This window comes from Xenopus tropicalis, chromosome 2 (assembly GCF_000004195.4).
Source record: "Xenopus tropicalis strain Nigerian chromosome 2, UCB_Xtro_10.0, whole genome shotgun sequence".
Taxonomy (NCBI): domain Eukaryota; kingdom Metazoa; phylum Chordata; class Amphibia; order Anura; family Pipidae; genus Xenopus; species Xenopus tropicalis.
Genome location: NC_030678.2, coordinates 113,483,643 through 113,501,610, shown reverse-complemented (window position 1 = coordinate 113,501,610; position 17,968 = coordinate 113,483,643). Strand labels below are relative to the sequence as shown.

The window sequence follows — 17,968 nt, the reverse complement described above, 5'->3', positions numbered from 1 at the left end:
CTAGCCTATGCTAAGAAATAGATCTATTTTAGACCATTTATAGCTTTATTTAGATTGGGATCCGTTATCTGGAAACCGTTATCCAGAAAGATCAGAGTTACGGGACCATCTCCTGTAGACTCTATTTTAATCATATAATTCAATTTTTTCAAAATGATTTTACTTTTTCTCTGTACCTATATAAGAATATAAAGTGAAAACCATTAGAAGAATGTTGGGGAATCGTTGAAGGCAAGGAATGAAAATCGCAGATATCAAATTCCACAAATTTGACACAATAATTGGCAAAACAGGGACATTTATGTATTACTTAGAATATGTCTAACCAGCTGCTCACAGGAATACTGCACACTGCATTGGTTTCTATGCAGGCACATGGAAATGAGTCATCCATCATAAAATATTGTGTTATCCTTGTGTTTTGCAACTTGCAGATGGGGCAGTTTCAGGGCCTTCAAGCTCTACTTTTTAAATATCTCAAAATACCTGTATGCCTGAAGCTACACGATTTACCTCCATGTCAGTCACAAGGGCACATCAGGCAACTGTTGCAAACAACTCTGAATTGTTCAATTCTTAAACACAGTGTGGTTTGTTCTGAACATACTTTTTGTGAACTGGTAATCTCAGAAACTGACACAAGAATCAAATATGGAGAAGCTTTGGTTTCCCTGTTTGCCCAGTTTAGATTAATGAATTTAAAAAAAACATGGGTTTTTCGTGATTAAAACTGTAGGCAAAACGTAAGTTTAGCACAGTCCTATTCATTAATCTCGAGTTTAAATAAGGGGGTTATACTTTAATGCAAAATTTGCTTCAGAGCTGGACGGCTGAAATCAAAAATCAAAATCTCTCAAAATCAGCAAAGTGGAAATGTGCCCAATGGGCACATTTTGAGAGTGTATTTAAAGTTGGTGTGAACACTATTTTTTTATCCTTGAGAAAGGTCCTATTGAGGACCGAAACGTCGGATTCTTTTAAAACAATAGGGCTGATTCACTAAAATGCGTTATTTATAGCATGCGTTGAAATTTTTATCGCATCTAATTTTTCGCGTGATTCACTAAAAGGATATTTGCGTTAATTTACGCGCGATGCTGCTTGCGTTATTTTAGTCACGAAGACTATTTTCATGCGGTATTTGCCGGAACGAGCGATAATTAACGCACCGCGTATAAATAGTTGCCGCGTGCGAAAAAACGCACGCCATGTTAGCCATATATGCCAATACTTTCGGAAAATGACTGTACTGAAAATGACCATTTCCCTGCAAACTGAAAGCTGCATCACTCTAGGGCTAACACAGACTTGAATAAATCACACTGCAAAGTCCATATTTTATTGCCAAAAGCTCTATAATTACCGCCTGCCTCAAGTAGGTGTTAATTTTCGCATAGCCTAATGTGACATTTAGCGCGTCGAAGTGTTTGTGAATCATGCGTTAGTTTTCATTTCTGCGCGCAAATTAACGCATGCGTTAAAATTAACGCATGAGGTAGTGCAAAATTTAACGCACGCGGTAATACTGTAGTGAATTGCGCGGTAATTTTCGCGTCTATTTTAACGCAAAAAAGCATGCGATAAAAATTAACGCACTTTAGTGAATCAACCCTAATATGCCTTAAATAAACTTATGACAATTTTAAAGGGTGTGCCGGTCACTGAATATTTATTGCTGAATACTTAAAATTTGGCTGTACACACACACGTGTATATATATATATATATATATATATATATTTTTTCCTGTGTGTCTTTCAGGAATCTGAATTTGATCCAATGACATTTAAGAGCATCATTGAATGTGAGAAACCAAACAATGATTTGACCAGGTTTCGTGGTTACATGTAAGTATTTTAAGTCAATGTCTGCTTTCTCTAAAGAAAGCATTTATTACATAAAAATCACTTTAATTGAGGTGTGTACAAAAAGAATGGGAGAAACAATATAACAGGCACATTCAACCTAATAAATGTAAAATTTAGAAGATGGCAACCAACAATTGTAAAAACAGCAAGCTTCATAGAACAATACATGCTATGGAATGAAAGGTTTTGATCTGTGCTATTGCTATCATCCTTTGGATCACTGTAATGAAGCTAAGAGCTGAAAAAAATGATCAACAGAAATAGGTCTTGCATACAAACACAAAAGAATATAAAAAAAGAGTGAATTCCAAAGTATCAGATACTGAACCAGATTGAAAGCTTAAGTTCAATATAGAGAGGCCCTTAAATGTAAGTGAGGGGTACATGTGGTGAGCTTGCCAAACTAGCACATCTTTCACCGAATGCCCACCTTGAGATGAGCAATATCAGGCTGTTCTGAATATTTGGCCTATGTATGTCTGTGTTAACCGATTAACAGGAGGGCAAATGGCAACTTTCACTGCCTCTGAGCCAGGGTTGGCCTCATTAAGGCTCTGTGTTGCTGAAAGTCAAGTTATGCTTGATGACAAGGAATAAATGACACCTGTTGACATCATAAGTTGGAAGATCTTTCATCTTGAAAGTGATGAAGGAAGGGAGAGAAATAGTACATTGAAGGATGATATATGATCATTGCTTCCAAGGTCATTGATCTTTGGTTCAAATCCCAGAGGACTGTGACTAAAAAAAAACAAAAAACTGCATAAATTAAAGTGGTGATTTATACAGATGGTTACATTCCAGTAATAAATGTTAAATATGAAATTTTTAAAAACTTAAATGGATAACTTTTTGTTTAATTAGAAAGAGAGAATTTGCTTTAAAGAAAAAAAAAAAAAAAAATATATATATATATCAAGATGTTAAAAACGATACGTCATGATCTGAAACACTAGGCCAGGGGCAAAATGATATAAAGCAATACTTTATAAAAATGGTAGCAGGAAAATCATTAATTTTTTATAACATCATATTACAAAATGCTGTTGGGTGTATGAAGAAGTGTTTGGAGGGATTTCAAGCCCATACCCTCTGGATGTTGAAATGTAATTTTTCAGCATCTGAAAATTCTCTTACCTTTTCTTTATCATTAAAATTAGACCATATGTTTCCTAGGGCACAGAATCAGGGTGCCTGAACCATATTCTCTTCACAACCTTTAAGAAATGCTCTGCTGATGGTTAGATTTATTGTTCTGGAAAATGCTAAGAGAGGTATATTCTAACAAATGGTATTAAGATTTACCTGCTATACAGTTTGTCTGTTCACTTGAGTTTTAGTTTTGAGTTGTCATTTTACAGAGCCATTCATATTATCTGTAGCAGCATTTCTTAACCCAGGGTCATTGCTTTACTTTAAAATTGGGTGTTTTTAGATTAATGTGAATTTATTATATGGTAAGTGCAAACACTTTTTAAATTTGGTCTTTAGTTAATCATATACTGTGCTCTCACACATTTTTGTATTGTACTTATTTATATAGCACCACAAAGGTACGCAGTGGTTTACAAGCATAAACACAAACCAGTTGTACAGTTGGAATGAGGGCCCTGTCCTGAAGAGCTTACATTCTATTAGGAAGAGGAGACAGAGAAAACAGGAAGGGGAAAAAGTGCATAAGTTAAGGGCTTGTTGCTGCAGAGGAACTTGCTAGAAATTGTAACTATATTTGTTGGTCATAAAAGCTAAACATCAATGCTGTGTGACTTGTCCCTGCCCAGTTATTCCCATCTGATAATCCAATTAGATGAAGGGAGTCTTGGACTTTTTTGGTAGCTGAGACTGTTATACCCTTAGGTTAATGTCGCACGGATGTATTTGCATAGACCTTTTTGATAAGGCTTACTTAGTTTTTACCTTTCCTTCTCCTTTAATGAACATTAGTTATCTATTATTATTTTGTGTGATTTATCTTGTTACAAAAGTTAAATTACACACTAATTTAATCATATATAAAAAGTTTTTCCTGAAAAAAAATATAGAGATTCCTTAGTCTAAAAGCTAAAAGGAGCCAGTAGTATGAAAGCTAGTACAGCCGTATGTGATAATTTAATCCTTTTGGTACCATTCAATTTAATTCCCCTGTTAATTTTCAGAAATTTCTTATGTTTATTTAACAGCCATAAAAATGGGAAAAAATCTGGACTTTTTAAGGAAAACCTTCTTTTGCGTGGGTGCACTATTCGTAACACAGAAGTTGTGTCTGGCATTGTTATCTATGCAGGTATGTAACTCTTCCTGAGGGGTTTCTATTTTATTAAAGAATTCTATTCTAATATATATTTACACAGATAGAATGATAGCACACGCAGGACTTTTCACACAGGAGTCTCGTAGTTTTTAGATAAATAAATGTGAGGCTTTATTCAGTCCGACGTTTCAGTTCCTAAATGAACTTTCATCAGGGACAGCTGATGACTCCTGTGTGAAAAGTCCTGCGTGTGCTGTCATTCTATCTCTGTATACCTACGCTCCCTGCACTGGCACCCAGGTATTATCTCTCTTATGGTGTGCAGCTTACTAGCAACCTGTATCTGTATCTAATATATATTTATATATATTTTCTTTTAGGCCATGAGACCAAAGCTTTGCTAAACAACAATGGACCTCGCTACAAACGTAGTAAACTTGAGAGGCAAATGAATAAAGATGTCTTTTGGTGTGTTCTGATCCTCCTTATTATGTGTCTTTTTTCAGCTGTTGGTAAGATATTCTGCATTTGTATAAAGAATAATCCTTCATATAAGACTGGATTCTCGTGCAACTAATCTTAGAACAGTAGCAGGGCAATTGTATTAGTGATGCTGGGTTGAGATTTTCCCAACCCTCACCCTTCTTAACCATGGACCATTCTGCCAGAGTTTCATAAGAGATGTAAAAGCATGTGTTTAACCCTCCCCTGTATGATGACATCAGAAAGGGAGAATTATGGGGGCATCACGGACCAGCAAGCCAGCATACCACTAGAGTGCACAACAATATTGTCCTCCTTTTCATGAGCTAACCAAATATTCAGTATTTACAATTCTCTTTTCTTGGAAATTGTTACTGCCCTATTGACAGGGTGTGCAGGCCGTGCAGTCCTATTGTACTTTGCTTTTGTGTAAAAAAAAGAAAAAAAAAAAAAAGATATATTTATAAACTTCTTGCATTTATTTATGCAAATTTAAAGCAGCAGAGTCTGCCTTCATAAATTGTGTCTAGGGGCTCCAACAATATTAGATTTTTTTTCTCTTGAGCTACCATTATCCAATACTTTCACACACAATTTACATACCTACTATATACTGCTATTATTTAAATTAATCTATTAATATCCTGAAAGTATTATTTATATGCTTTTAACTCCATACATGTCACAACATTGTGTCAATGCCAAACATCCTATTCAGGGTTTCTTTGTGTTCAGTGCTGTGTCATGTTTGCTGGCAACAGGCAGATTTTAGTAGAACTTTTTCATTAAAAAGGATTCAAATGCCCTTTTCTATTTTTGCATGCAGCTTATTTTATTAGTAAACAGAAACCTGAAATTGTCTTTTTTCTTGCCTGCCCTGCAGCATTCTTGTAGGTACGTTTACTTCTCCTTCCTGGCTTTGGGTGGGTTTTATTTTGGCTACTGTTCTCTTACTGCTTGGTACTGTATTTTGCAAGAGCTCATGTTTTTGTAATATATACTGTGGCTTGCAAAAGTATTCTGCCCCCTTGAACTTTTCCACATTTTGTCACATTACAGCCACAAACATGAATCAATTTTATTGGAATTCCACGTGAAAGACCAATACAAAGTGGTGTACACATGAGAAGTGGAACGAAAATCATACATGATTCCAAACATTTTTTACAAATAAATAACTGCAAAGTGGGGTGTGCGTAATTATTCAGCCCCCTTTGGTCTGAGTGCAGTCAGTTGCCCATAGACATTGCCTGATGAGTGCTAATGACTAAATAGAGTGCCCCTGTGTGTAATCTAATGTCAGTACAAATACAGCTGCTCTGTGACGGCCTCAGAGGTTGTCTAAGAGAATATTGGGAGCAACAACACCATGAAGTCCAAAGAACACACCAGACAGGTCAGGGATAAAGTTATTGAGAAATTTAAAGCAGGCTTAGGCCACAAAAAGATTTCCAAAGCCTTGAACATCCCACGGAGCACCGTTCAAGCGATCATTCAGAAATGTAAGGAGTATGGCACAACTGTAAACCTACCAAGACAAAGCTGTCCACCTAAACTCACAGGCTGATCAGAAATGCAGCCAAGAGGCCCATGGTGACTCTGGACGAGCTGCAGAGATCTACAGCTCAGGTGGGGGAATCTGTCCATAGGACAACTATTAGTCGTGCACTGCACAAAGTTGGCCTTTATGGAAGAGTGGCAAGAAGAAAGCCATTGTTAACAGAAAACCATAAGAAGTCCCGTTTGCAGTTTGCCACAAGCGATGTGGGGGACACAGCAAACATGTGGAAGAAGGTGCTCTGGTCAGATGAGACCAAAATGGAACTTTTTGGCCAAAATGCAAAAGGCTATGTGTGGCGGAAAACTAACACTGCAAATCACTCTGAACACACCATCCCCACTGTCAAATATGGTGGTGGCAGCATCATGCTCTGGGGGTGCTTCTCTTCAGCAGGGACAGGGAAGCTGGTCAGAGTTGATGGGAAGATGGATGGAGCCAAATACAGGGCAATCTTGGAAGAAAACCTCTTGGAGTCTGCAAAAGACTTGAGACTGGGGCGGAGGTTCACCTTCCAGCAGGACAACGACCCTAAACATAAAGCCAGGGCAACAATGGAATGGTTTAAAACAAAACATATCCATGTGTTAGAATGGCCCAGTCACAGTCCAGATCTAAATCCAATCGAGAATCTGTGGCAAGATCTGAAAACTGCTGTTCACAAACGCTGTCCTTCTAATCTGACTGAGCTGGAGCTGTTTTGCAAAGAAGAATGGGCAAGGATTTCAGTCTCTAGATGTGCAAAGCTGGTAGAGACATACCCTAAAAGCCTGGCAGCTGTAATGGCAGCAAAAGGTGGTTCTACAAAGTATTGACTCAGGGGGCTGAATAATTACGCACACCCCACTTTGCAGTTATTTATTTGTAAAAAATGTTTGGAATCATGTATGATTTTTGTTCCACTTCTCACGTGTACACCACTTTGTATTGGTCTTTCACGTGGAATTCCAATAAAATTGATTCATGTTTGTGGCTGTAATGTGACAAAATATGGAAAAGTTCAAGGGGGCCGAATACTTTTGCAAGCCACTGTACAGTTGCAAGAGAAAGTATGTGAACCCTTTGGAATTATATGGATTTCTGCACAAATTGGTCATAAAATGTGATCTGATCTTCATCTAAGTCACAACAATAGACAATCACTGTCTGCTTAAACTAATACCACACACATAATTAAATGTTTCCATGTTTTTATTGAACACACCATGTAAACATTCACAGTGCAGGTGGAAAAAGTATGTGAACCCCCTAGACTAATGACATCTCCAAGAGCTTTATTGGAGTGAGGTGTCAGCCAACTGGAGTCCAATCAATGAGATGAGATTGGAGGTGTTGGTTACAGCTGCCCTGCCCTAAAAAAAAACACGCCGGTTTTGGGTTTGCTTTTGCAAGAAGCATTGCCTGATGTGAATGATGCCTCGCACAAAAGAGCTCTCAGAAGACCTACGATTAAAAATTGTTGACTTGCATAAAGCTGGAAAGGGTTATAAAAGTATCTCCAAAAGCCTTGCTGTACATCAGTCCACGGTAAGACAAATCTGCTAACATCCCTGTTAGCGAATCTAAACAAGAATGAATTTCATGGGAGGTTACCACAGAGGAAGCCTCTGCTGTCCAAAAAAAACATTGCTGCACATTTAAAGTTTGCAAAAGAGCACCTGGATGTTTCACAGCAGTACTGGCAAAATATTCTGTGGACAGATGAACCCAAAGTTGAGTTGTTTGGAAGCAACACACAACACTATGGGGCTGATTTACTAATCCACGAATCCGAATGGGAAAAAAATCGGATTGGAAACGAACATTTTGCGACTTTTTTGTATTTTTGCGATTTTTTTCGTCGCCGTTATGACTTAAGCGAATTGTCGCGACTTTTTCGTAGCCGTTACGACTTGCGCAAATTGTCGCGAATTTTTCGTAGCCGTTACAACTTGCGCGAATTGTTGCAACTTTTTCGTATTGAGTGCTAGTAAACGGCGGGCAAACCTTTCCGATTTTTTCGTGACAGCTACGAAAAAGTCGCGACAATTCGCACAAGTCGTAACGGCTACGAAAAAGTTGCGACAATTTACGAAAAAGTTCGCAAAATACCGATCATTACGAAAAAAACGCATACGGACGTTTTTGATCCGTTCGTGGATTAGTAAATCGGCCCCTATGTGTGGAGAAAAAGAGGCACAGCACACCAACATCAAAACCTCATCCCACCTGTGAGGTATGGTGGTGGGGGCATCATGGTTTGGGGCTGCTTTGCTGCGTCAGGGCCTGGATGGATTGCTATCATCAAAGGAAACATGAATTCCCAAGTTTATCAAGACATCTTGCAGGAGAACTTAAGGTCATCTGTCCACCAGCTGAAGCTCAGCAGAAGATGGGTGTTGCAACAGGTCAACGACCCAAAGTATAGGAGTAAATCAACAACAGAATGGCTTAAACAGAAGAAAATATGCCTTCTGGAGTGGCCCAGTCAGAGTCCTGACCTCAACCCGATTGAGATGCTGTGGCATGACCTCAAGAAAGTGATTTACATGGTGTGTTCAATAAAAGCATGGAAATATTTAATTATTTGTGTGGTATTAGTTTAAGCAGACTGTGATTGTCCATTGTTGTGACTTAGATGAAGATCAGATCACATTTTATGACCAATTTGTGCAGAAATCCATATAATTCCAAAGGGTTCACATACTTTTTCTTGCAACTGTACACAACTAAAGAACACTAAATAGGAAAAAAAATAGGCATTTAAAAAAAAACAATTGTGGCACAAGCTTGATTTGCAAGCTTTTATGTTGTTAAAGGTCCTTTACATTGTATTTCCAAATGTAAAGAATAATATCATATAATGTCATGAAATTTAAGATGTAATAACAGACCTTTTTTCTTGTACAGGACATGCTCTCTGGGTCTGGCAATATGGAGAAAAGCGACCTGTGTTTGATGTTTTAGGCTCTGATGGAAAATATGTAAAGCCATTTCTTTCAGCTGTATATTTATTTTTCACCATGATAATAGTATTGCAGGTACTGTCTTGCTTAGTTAATTCAGTTTTTGGCATTTACTTTCAGCTGGTAATATCTCTCCAAATATGCTTCTTGATACAACCTGAAGTAGATATTTAGACAGAAACTATAACTCAGAATATTTCACATTCCTTTAATATGTTTTTTATTGATTACCTTTCCTATTGAAACTTTTAAGGAGTCTAGACCACTTTCTGCATGTGACAGGAAGCCACCCGGCTCTCTGCTTCTGCCTGCATGTTGTCATACTCATAATATCTATATTTGTGCTATTTGTCTCTGCACCACATTTCCACTAATTTCCCCAGTAGAAGATCTAGATATGGACTTGCTGACAACTCCAAAAAATATAAAGAAAGACTGCCAGAGAAAAGGCTTACTTGCTTGAAGTGCATGTCGCTTAACTTTACTTTTTTACATTTTGCTTTTGCCTTTGCCTTTTTGATGGGGAAAATCTATGACTAGGGATTATGCGGCAGTGATATTAACTTTTGGGAGGCATGTGGGGCATTGGCTTGTTAGATGGATCGTGTTTAGGGTTCATGATGGTTTATGATAAATTTTTTGCTAATCAGTGAAACACCTAGCACTAGCCTGTGCCTTTTCTGCTTTTTCCAGCTTGAATGGCTGTCCCCGTGGCTACACAGCAGCTTTGATAATATAAACTATAGTAGCGTTCTGAAGCAAACACACAAGGAAACAGTACATTATATTGTAATTACTTTGATACATTTTAATTTTTTGGTGTTACTGTTCCTTTAAGCTAAGCACTGCTGCTGACTCCCTAACTCTAATCATTAATTGTGGTCATCCTTTCCTCTTGCTACTTCTGCCTTGCCTTTGAGCCCAAGCATCTTTAGCCTGAAAAGCTCATCGTTCTTCTTGATTTTAGTATAAGGGATTGCACCAAGTCCTATAGATTCCCTTGTCAAATCCCTAGACTTATGACGATATCATGAAGGTATTATTCTTCAGTTTACCTACAGGGAAACATTTTGCACTTTGTTAAAACTGAAATTTGTTTTTGAATCATAATGACTAATTGGTACCTTTTCTCCTCTTTAAATTATAGGTGCTTATCCCAGTGTCTTTGTATGTTTCAATTGAAATTGTGAAAATATGCCAAGTGTATTTCATTCACCAAGATAAAGACTTATATGATGAAGAAACAGATTCCCAACTTCAGTGCAGAGCTCTCAATATTACTGAAGACTTAGGACAGATACAGTATGTTTTCTCTGACAAAACTGGAACACTTACTGAAAATAAAATGGTTTTCCGAAGGTGCACCGTCTCCGGAGTAGAATATTCTCATGATGATAATGGTAAGGCTTTCAGTTGTTGCATTAACTGTATAGACAGTTTAGACTGTATACACATTTATTTATTTTTTTTTAAATGTTTTTATTTAAGTTTTATAATAGGATTTCACATTATTAACATTATACCCAGTTGTAGCACAACATTATAAGCATGTCACTTTTGAGGTTTTAAAGTGCAAAGTTTAATCAAATCTGTTGTATACAAGTATGGGACCTGTTATCCAGAATGCTCGGGGCCTGGGGCTTTCCGGATAAGGGATCTTTCCTTAATTTGAATCTCCGTTACGTAAATCCACCAAAAAATTATTAAAACAATAATTAAACCAAATAGGATTGTTGTGCCTCAAATAAGGATTAATTATATCTTAGTTAGGATCAAGTACAAGGCCCTGTTTTATTATTATAGAAAAAAAGGGAATCAGTTTTAAAAATCTATGGGAGATAATGGGTTTCCGGATAAGGGACCCTATACCTGTATTATCAAAATAATCAAGACAGTGTGTGTAGAACAATAGTGGGCTTATTTATCAATTTTCGACTTGGTTTTTCAAATCCGAATAAACTCGTAATCGAATGGTCACTTTTTTATTAATAAGGAAAACTCGTTTGAATAAAAAAAAAATGAAAACTTGAGTTTGAGAATATGGCTTGACTTTGCCTATGACAACTCCCATTGACTTCTATAGAAACTCGCAAGCTTTTAGATGGCAAATTTTTGGTATTTTTGCACTTAATAAATACCAAACATTCGAGTTTTCGAACCATAACTTAAATTCAAATCAAACTCAACCATTGATAAATCACCCCCTAGGTATTTAGAAAGGTAAAGCAACTGGTAGCCATAAGTTAATCCTAATTAAAATCAAAAACAATCAGACAAACCAACATAAATCAGCTTTTCTACCAGCAACATATATAGCAGGGGTGGGCAAACTTTTTGGCTCACGGGCCACATTTACTCACCCCCGGGCCGGGCAGGGCCAGGCCAGCGTTACGCCCCTTCGTCTCTTTAATTCCGGCCCGCCAATGACACCAAGTCTCGCGTGATGAGACTTGGCTTCGTCGGCGGGCCGGATTAAAAAGGCCAAGGGGCCGGATGTGGCCCACGGGCCGTAGTTTGCCCACCCCTGATATATAGTTACCTGGAATAACTTGACAGAGTGTCACATTATGTATCAGTTTCTTTATTTGACACCTTCACCCAATCCATAGAAAATAAAATATGTAGCTTATTTTTTACAGTGTTTATGGATGGCAGAGTGGAATAAAGTCCATACTTGTTACATGGCTTTCCTAGTTTCTGTGGCAAGTCCTTCCACTAGTGCTTTATTAACTTCGGATAGGCATTGGCCGCCATGATTTTGCACTGGCTAGAGGGGATGATGCTAATTGCATTCAAGTGAAGTTTGAGAGTATCAGGAATAAAGGCAGCAGGGACAGGATCTAGCCATTTCCCAAAGGTGTCTCCATTGAAAAGGTCCAGAAAGTCCTGTTAAACCGTATAAACTTTTAAAAGAGCTCAGTGCTTTTTTTTTTTTTTTTTTTTTTTTTTAAAAAGAATATATTGTAGGATCCTCCCTTATAATTTAAAACAGGACTTTGCTATTCTGGAATATATTTGTTTAAATGTTCATTTTGTTCCCAGAATGGACAGATGAAATGTAATATTTCAAGTTGCAAATATTTGAATTAAATTGCCACAGAAGTCAAATGTATGTAAGCATCTTATGAAAAATTAGGCCTTTTCTCTCTGTATTCAGCCAGAAGTCTGCTATATTTTGTATTTATTAAATCTGTGTGGATTTGGAGTGTCCTCATGGATCCTACTGCTGGTCATTGCTGGTCACGTTATCACAAAAGGATCACATGCTTTCTTATGTAAATAATCTACAAATGAATGCAGTGACTGTGGAGATGATTACATCTTTCAGTGTTTTACAGTGACAAAATTATTTAGACTGGCCAAATTGCCCCCATAAACTTATCTGTAAGTTCAGGATTTTCTTTATGTTCCTAAAACCAAAATTGAGCACATGGCCTTCTGTGTACTGGAAAATTATCATGTGGTGTTGGAGGCGCTACAGTATGTGTGCTGTAGGGGTGCATCTTATTACATGGGTGCATAGGCGGAGGATGACTTTTTTATTTGGGGAGGCTAAAGATGGCCCATACACAGACTGACCTACAGCTAATGTGACACTTAGTGGATTCACTGCTGGTGTAAAAAATTAACCTCCCAACTACCTCTTGCCGTTCCCACTGACTCCCAGGGATACTGTGCAAAAGTGCGGGTGGGGGGGATTTTTTTAACCCTAAAATGCTTAGGATGTAAAAGCATTCATACGTGCACTTCTGTTAGGGGTTCTCTATACATTTGTGTTCAGTTAGGTTAAAGGGGTAGTTCACCTTTAAATTAACTTTTAATATGATGTAGACACTGATATTCTGAGACAATTTGCAATTGGTCCTCTTTTATTTTTAATGGTTTTTCGGTTATTTAGCTTTTTGTTCAGCAGCTCTCCATTTGGTATTTCAGTAGCTATCTGGTTGCTAGGGTCTTATATACCAGGTAGTGGTTTAAACAAGAGATGGGAATATGAATAGTTAAGGGGCTGCATGGAAAAATAAAACTGTAGCTTCACAGAGCAATACTTTTTAGTCAGTGACCCTCATTTGAAAGCTGGAAAGAGGCAGAAGCAAAAGGCAAATTATTCAAAAACTATATAAAATTAACTAGGAAGACCAATTGCAAAGTTGCTAGGAATAGGCCATTCTATAACATACTACAAGTTAACTTAAAAGTGAACCTCCCCATTAGATGTGTTTAAGTTAGCTTTATAGAAAGTGAGGCAGCAGGTACTGACATTCCAGGCACGTTATATACAGCGAGACACAGTCTTTATATACAAAACCAGCACATTATATGCCATGAGGAGCAGTGGGTACAGATGGCAGATATTCAGGCCCTGGCACTATAACACTGGCACTGATGCACAGCATTGGCCCCACTGTAACTTACTATAATTGGAAAAAACAATGACAAAAGTAAAAAAAAAAATAGAATGTGCAAAAAACCATAACAAATATATAAAAGCACAATGAGCTTTGTCAGGGGGAAAACTTAACTTACCCTCCATCTGTTAGGGTAGGGGATATTATAAATGTCAGATGACAAACAATTTAATTCCAGCTAGTGGGTCAGCCTTTAGAACATATACAGTATAGTACCTGTGGGATGAAAACTGCAGCAAAGTTCAAAGCTGGTTCATTTTTTAAGTCTTCATTTCTGCAGTCTGCAAAATTTCCCGATCCCTGTCTGCATCTGTGTCTTGATTGGTCAATTTTACTGTCTGTCAAGAAAGCTGTGCTCTGATTGGAGAATATACAAGAAGAAAGATCCAATCAGAGCACAGCTGATTAGAGCAGAACCCGGAGCTTGCAGGGACAGGAGAAGATTTGCAGCACAGCGCAGAAACAGAGCCAGGTTTTTTTATTTTATTTTTTTATTTTTAGGGTGCCAGAGCAGGTTTGGGGAGGCTTAGCCTCCCCTAGCCTTATTGAAAATCCGCCTATGCATGGGTGTGTACAAAACTAAGGCAGGGCAGTAATATTTCAAGCTGCTCATATGCATGTTTAAAATTGACTTAGCATTCATCCTTTTCTAAATTCTCCAGCAGCATTGCTAAAGCATGCACCATGAGTGACATCTTCCAGCACTCCACTTTGGTAGCCTCTTCCAATTGTCTTTCCTCTAGGCCTAGGGTAATACAAGGATAGCTGTGACTGCCTTTTACATTCCAGTTAGCGCCGTTACAGAGGCTTGTGTGCTTTTGTAACTGCAGAAGAAATTCTGCTTTTCACCCTATAGTCACTGGCTATAATTACACCATGTTGGTGAGTAATGGGACCTGAGGAGTACCATAATATTGCTGCCAATGCCAGGTACTGCTCCATGTCTAATCTGAACATTACCATTTGACAGATTTTCAATCATTGTATGCCCTGTTCCTCTTATTGCACCATCTTTATTTCCTGTGGTATATCAGAAGCAGCTTTACTATAGAGATTGATTTTCTTAAACATCCTTAAACCTTTTCAGCATTGTCTTTTTCAGTCTGCTTTATTTTTTGACCACTATTTCTCCTAACAGATGCCATATTATGTCATAACTTTGTGCACCATTCCTCAGTATACACTGTAGTGATTTGTGGGCTGGCCCAAAACCTGCGGGTCAGGTGGGTTTGGACCAACATCCACACAGCTTTTGCAAGTTGTGGGCGGGTTCAGGCTAAACATTACCATGTGCCCATCCGCAACCATGCTATGTCTGCTGCCACTTTACAGTGGCTTGCAAAAGTATTCGCCCCCCTTGAACTTTTCCACATTTTGTCACATTACAGCCACAAACATGAATCAATTTTATTGGAATTTCATGTGAAAGACCAATACAAAGTGGTGTACACGTGAGAAGTGGAACAAAAATCATACATGATTCCAAACATTTTTTACAAATAAATAATGCGTAATTATTCAGCCCCCTGAGTCAATACTTTGTAGAACCACCTTTTGCTGCAATTACAGCTGCAAGTCTTTTAGGGTATGTCTCTACCAGCTTTTCACATCTAGAGACTGAAATCCTTGCCCATTCTTCTTTGCAAAACAGCTCCAGCTCAGTCAGATTAGATGGACAGCGTTTGTGAACAGCAGTTTTCAGATCTTGCCACAGATTCTCGATTGGATTTAGATCTGGACTTTGACTGGGCCATTCTAACACATGGATATGTTTTGTTTTAAACCATTCCATTGTTGCCCTGGCTTTATGTTTAGGGTCGTTGTCCTGCTGGAAGGTGAACCTCCGCCCCAGTCTCAAGTCTTTTGCAGACTCCAAGAGGTTTTCTTCCAAGATTGCCCTGTATTTGGCTCCATCCATCTTCCCATCAACTCTGACCAGCTTCCCTGTCCCTGCTGAAGAGAAGCACCCCCAGAGCATGATGCTGCCACCGCCATATTTGACAGTGGGGATGGTGTGTTCAGAGTGATGTGCAGTGTTAGTTTTCCGCCACACATAGCGTTTTGCATTTTGGCCAAAAAGTTCCATTTTGGTCTTATCTGACCAGAGCACCTTCTTCCACATGTTTGCTGTGTCCCCCACATGGCTTGTGGCAAACTGCAAACCGGACTTCTTATGGTTTTCTGTTAACAATGGCTTTCTTCTTGCCACTCTTCCATAAAGGCCAACTTTGTGCAGTGCACGACTAATAGTTGTCCAATGGACAGATTCCCCCACCTGAGCTGTAGATCTCTGCAGCTCGTCCAGAGTCACCATGGGCCTCTTGGCTGCATTTCTGATCAGCGCTCTCCTTGTTTGGCCTGTGAGTTTAGGTGGACGGCCTTGTCTTGGTAGGTTTACAGTTGTGCCATACTCCTTCCATTTCTGAATGATCGCTTGAACAGTGCTCTGTGGGATGTTCAAGGCTTTAGAAATCTTTTTATAGCCTAAGCCTGCTTTAAATTTCTCAATAACTTTATCCCTGACCTGTCTGGTGTGTTCTTTGGACGTCATGGTGTTGTTGCTCCCAATATTCTCTTAGACAACCTCTGAGGCCGTCACAGAGCAGCTGTATTTGTACTGACATTAGATTACACACAGGGGCACTCTATTTAGTCATTAGCACTCATCAGGCAATGTCTATGGGCAACTGACTGCACTCAGACCAAAGGGGGCTGAATAATTACGCACACCCCACTTTGCAGTTATTTATTTGTAAAAAATGTTTGGAATCATGTATGATTTTCGTTCCACTTCTCATGTGTACACCACTTTGTATTGGTCTTTCACGTGGAATTCCAATAAAATTGATTCATGTTTGTGGCTGTAATGTGACAAAATGTGGAAAAGTTCAAGGGGGCCGAATACTTTTGCAAGCCACTGTATAGCTCCATACTATGCACTATAACCTACACACAAAATATTTTCAAACTAATTATTTTAATATTTCAGTAGACAGAAGCAATTCATTGACTCGTGTTTCTGTTTCACCACTGCTTGTAAAAAATTACTTCCACAATACAATTAAAAAAGTGTCTTGTTTTTTATGGAAAACCTTTGATTTTTTTTTTTTTTTTTTTGAATTTTAACTTTTTTATTAGAGATAGTAAAATACATGACATGTACAATGACAATTCCAGTTGTAGACAATTATGACAATAAAAAGCATTATTGTTGATCAAGTTTGTTTTTTGCGTATTGTTCCTTGAGGGGGAGAGGAAAGGGTGGGGAGAGGGGTTGGGTAGGGGGGGGGGGTGTGCAAGTCAGGGTCTTGTTTTTCCAGTTTCCTGACTTGCTGGGGGGTGGTGGGTAAATACAGGAAAAATGTACATGCATATAGTAGAAAAACATTATGGTTTTAACTAGTTAAACTATAATTGAACCATAACTAAACCATGCCGGGTGGGGTGTTTCTCATTGCTCCTCTCCAGATTTCGCTTTTCTCTGGGATCCGGGTCCAACCTGACTTTATTTCTTTCTAGTTCCCTCGTGGCCTATCCCTGGGACTCTTAGGTCAACATCTGGTTTGACTTTATCCCTTCTGTTTCCCTACCCTCCTACTGGAGGGGTGATTGTGTGATAACCTTCTGGGATTTGTATAGCTGAAGTATCTTACATAACTTACGTGAGTTATGTATGTATGGGGAAGGCATGGTTCAAATAGTGGAAGTGAGGTATTGTTCCCAGGGGGCCCACTCTTTAAAACCTTTGATTTTTAAGGCACTATATATTATAATATATACATTATAAGGATGTCCTATCTATCATCCTCTGTAAAATACAACACCATATAATGCCACGTACCATTGTTGTAAATTGATAACTAGATACAGTTGTATTAGGTGTTAAGCATTAAAGCGTTTTTTTTTTTTCCATTGAACCTAGGGAAGCAGTCTGTTGGATAAATGCATGCTAATCTACCTAAGTACTTTTAGATATCAACCAAAACAATGCCATCTGTGAGAATAATGTATCAGCTGTTGGCTTTTAGCTGAGCACTTCAGTGCCCCATGAGATGGGCATCTGTTTTACTTTTCTCTCCCTGTCAGAGTTGGGCTTTGCTTGCTTAGAGCATTATATTTGGCTTTGCTGTTACAGCAATAAATGCTGTATAAAAAGGCTCATACAATAGTCGCCCATTTTAAAAAGGTGAGCAGCTTTTTACCTGGTTTAAACATTACAAGCTCGAAAGGCCTGGTACCCACTGAAATAAGACAAATACAACTGATTATTGCGAAATAAAGCATTTTTAAAATGGCAAACTGTCCTACCACAATATAATATAGGGAAAGCAGCAAAATCTATACAGTACGCATCGATTCTCTAAGTTTTTTTGTTTTTGTGCTTAAACTATCTTGTATATTGTAAATTATAATTCCACCTATCAATTTTTTACTGTTATTATGTACTTGAGTAG

At 38.3% G+C, this 17,968-nt stretch overlaps 1 protein-coding gene across 1 annotated transcript in view; it reads left to right on the top strand.

Moving 5' to 3' along the window:
- atp10a (ATPase, class V, type 10A) overlaps positions 1-17,968 on the top strand; it is an 88,339-nt gene that overhangs the window by 41,493 nt on the left and 28,878 nt on the right. Inside the window, exons 3-7 of the mRNA XM_002931642.5 lie at positions 1,762-1,847; positions 4,049-4,152; positions 4,500-4,631; positions 9,050-9,180; positions 10,253-10,505. Coding sequence (XP_002931688.2) covers positions 1,762-1,847; positions 4,049-4,152; positions 4,500-4,631; positions 9,050-9,180; positions 10,253-10,505 — 706 coding nt within the window. The remainder of the gene's footprint in view (positions 1-1,761; positions 1,848-4,048; positions 4,153-4,499; positions 4,632-9,049; positions 9,181-10,252; positions 10,506-17,968) is intronic.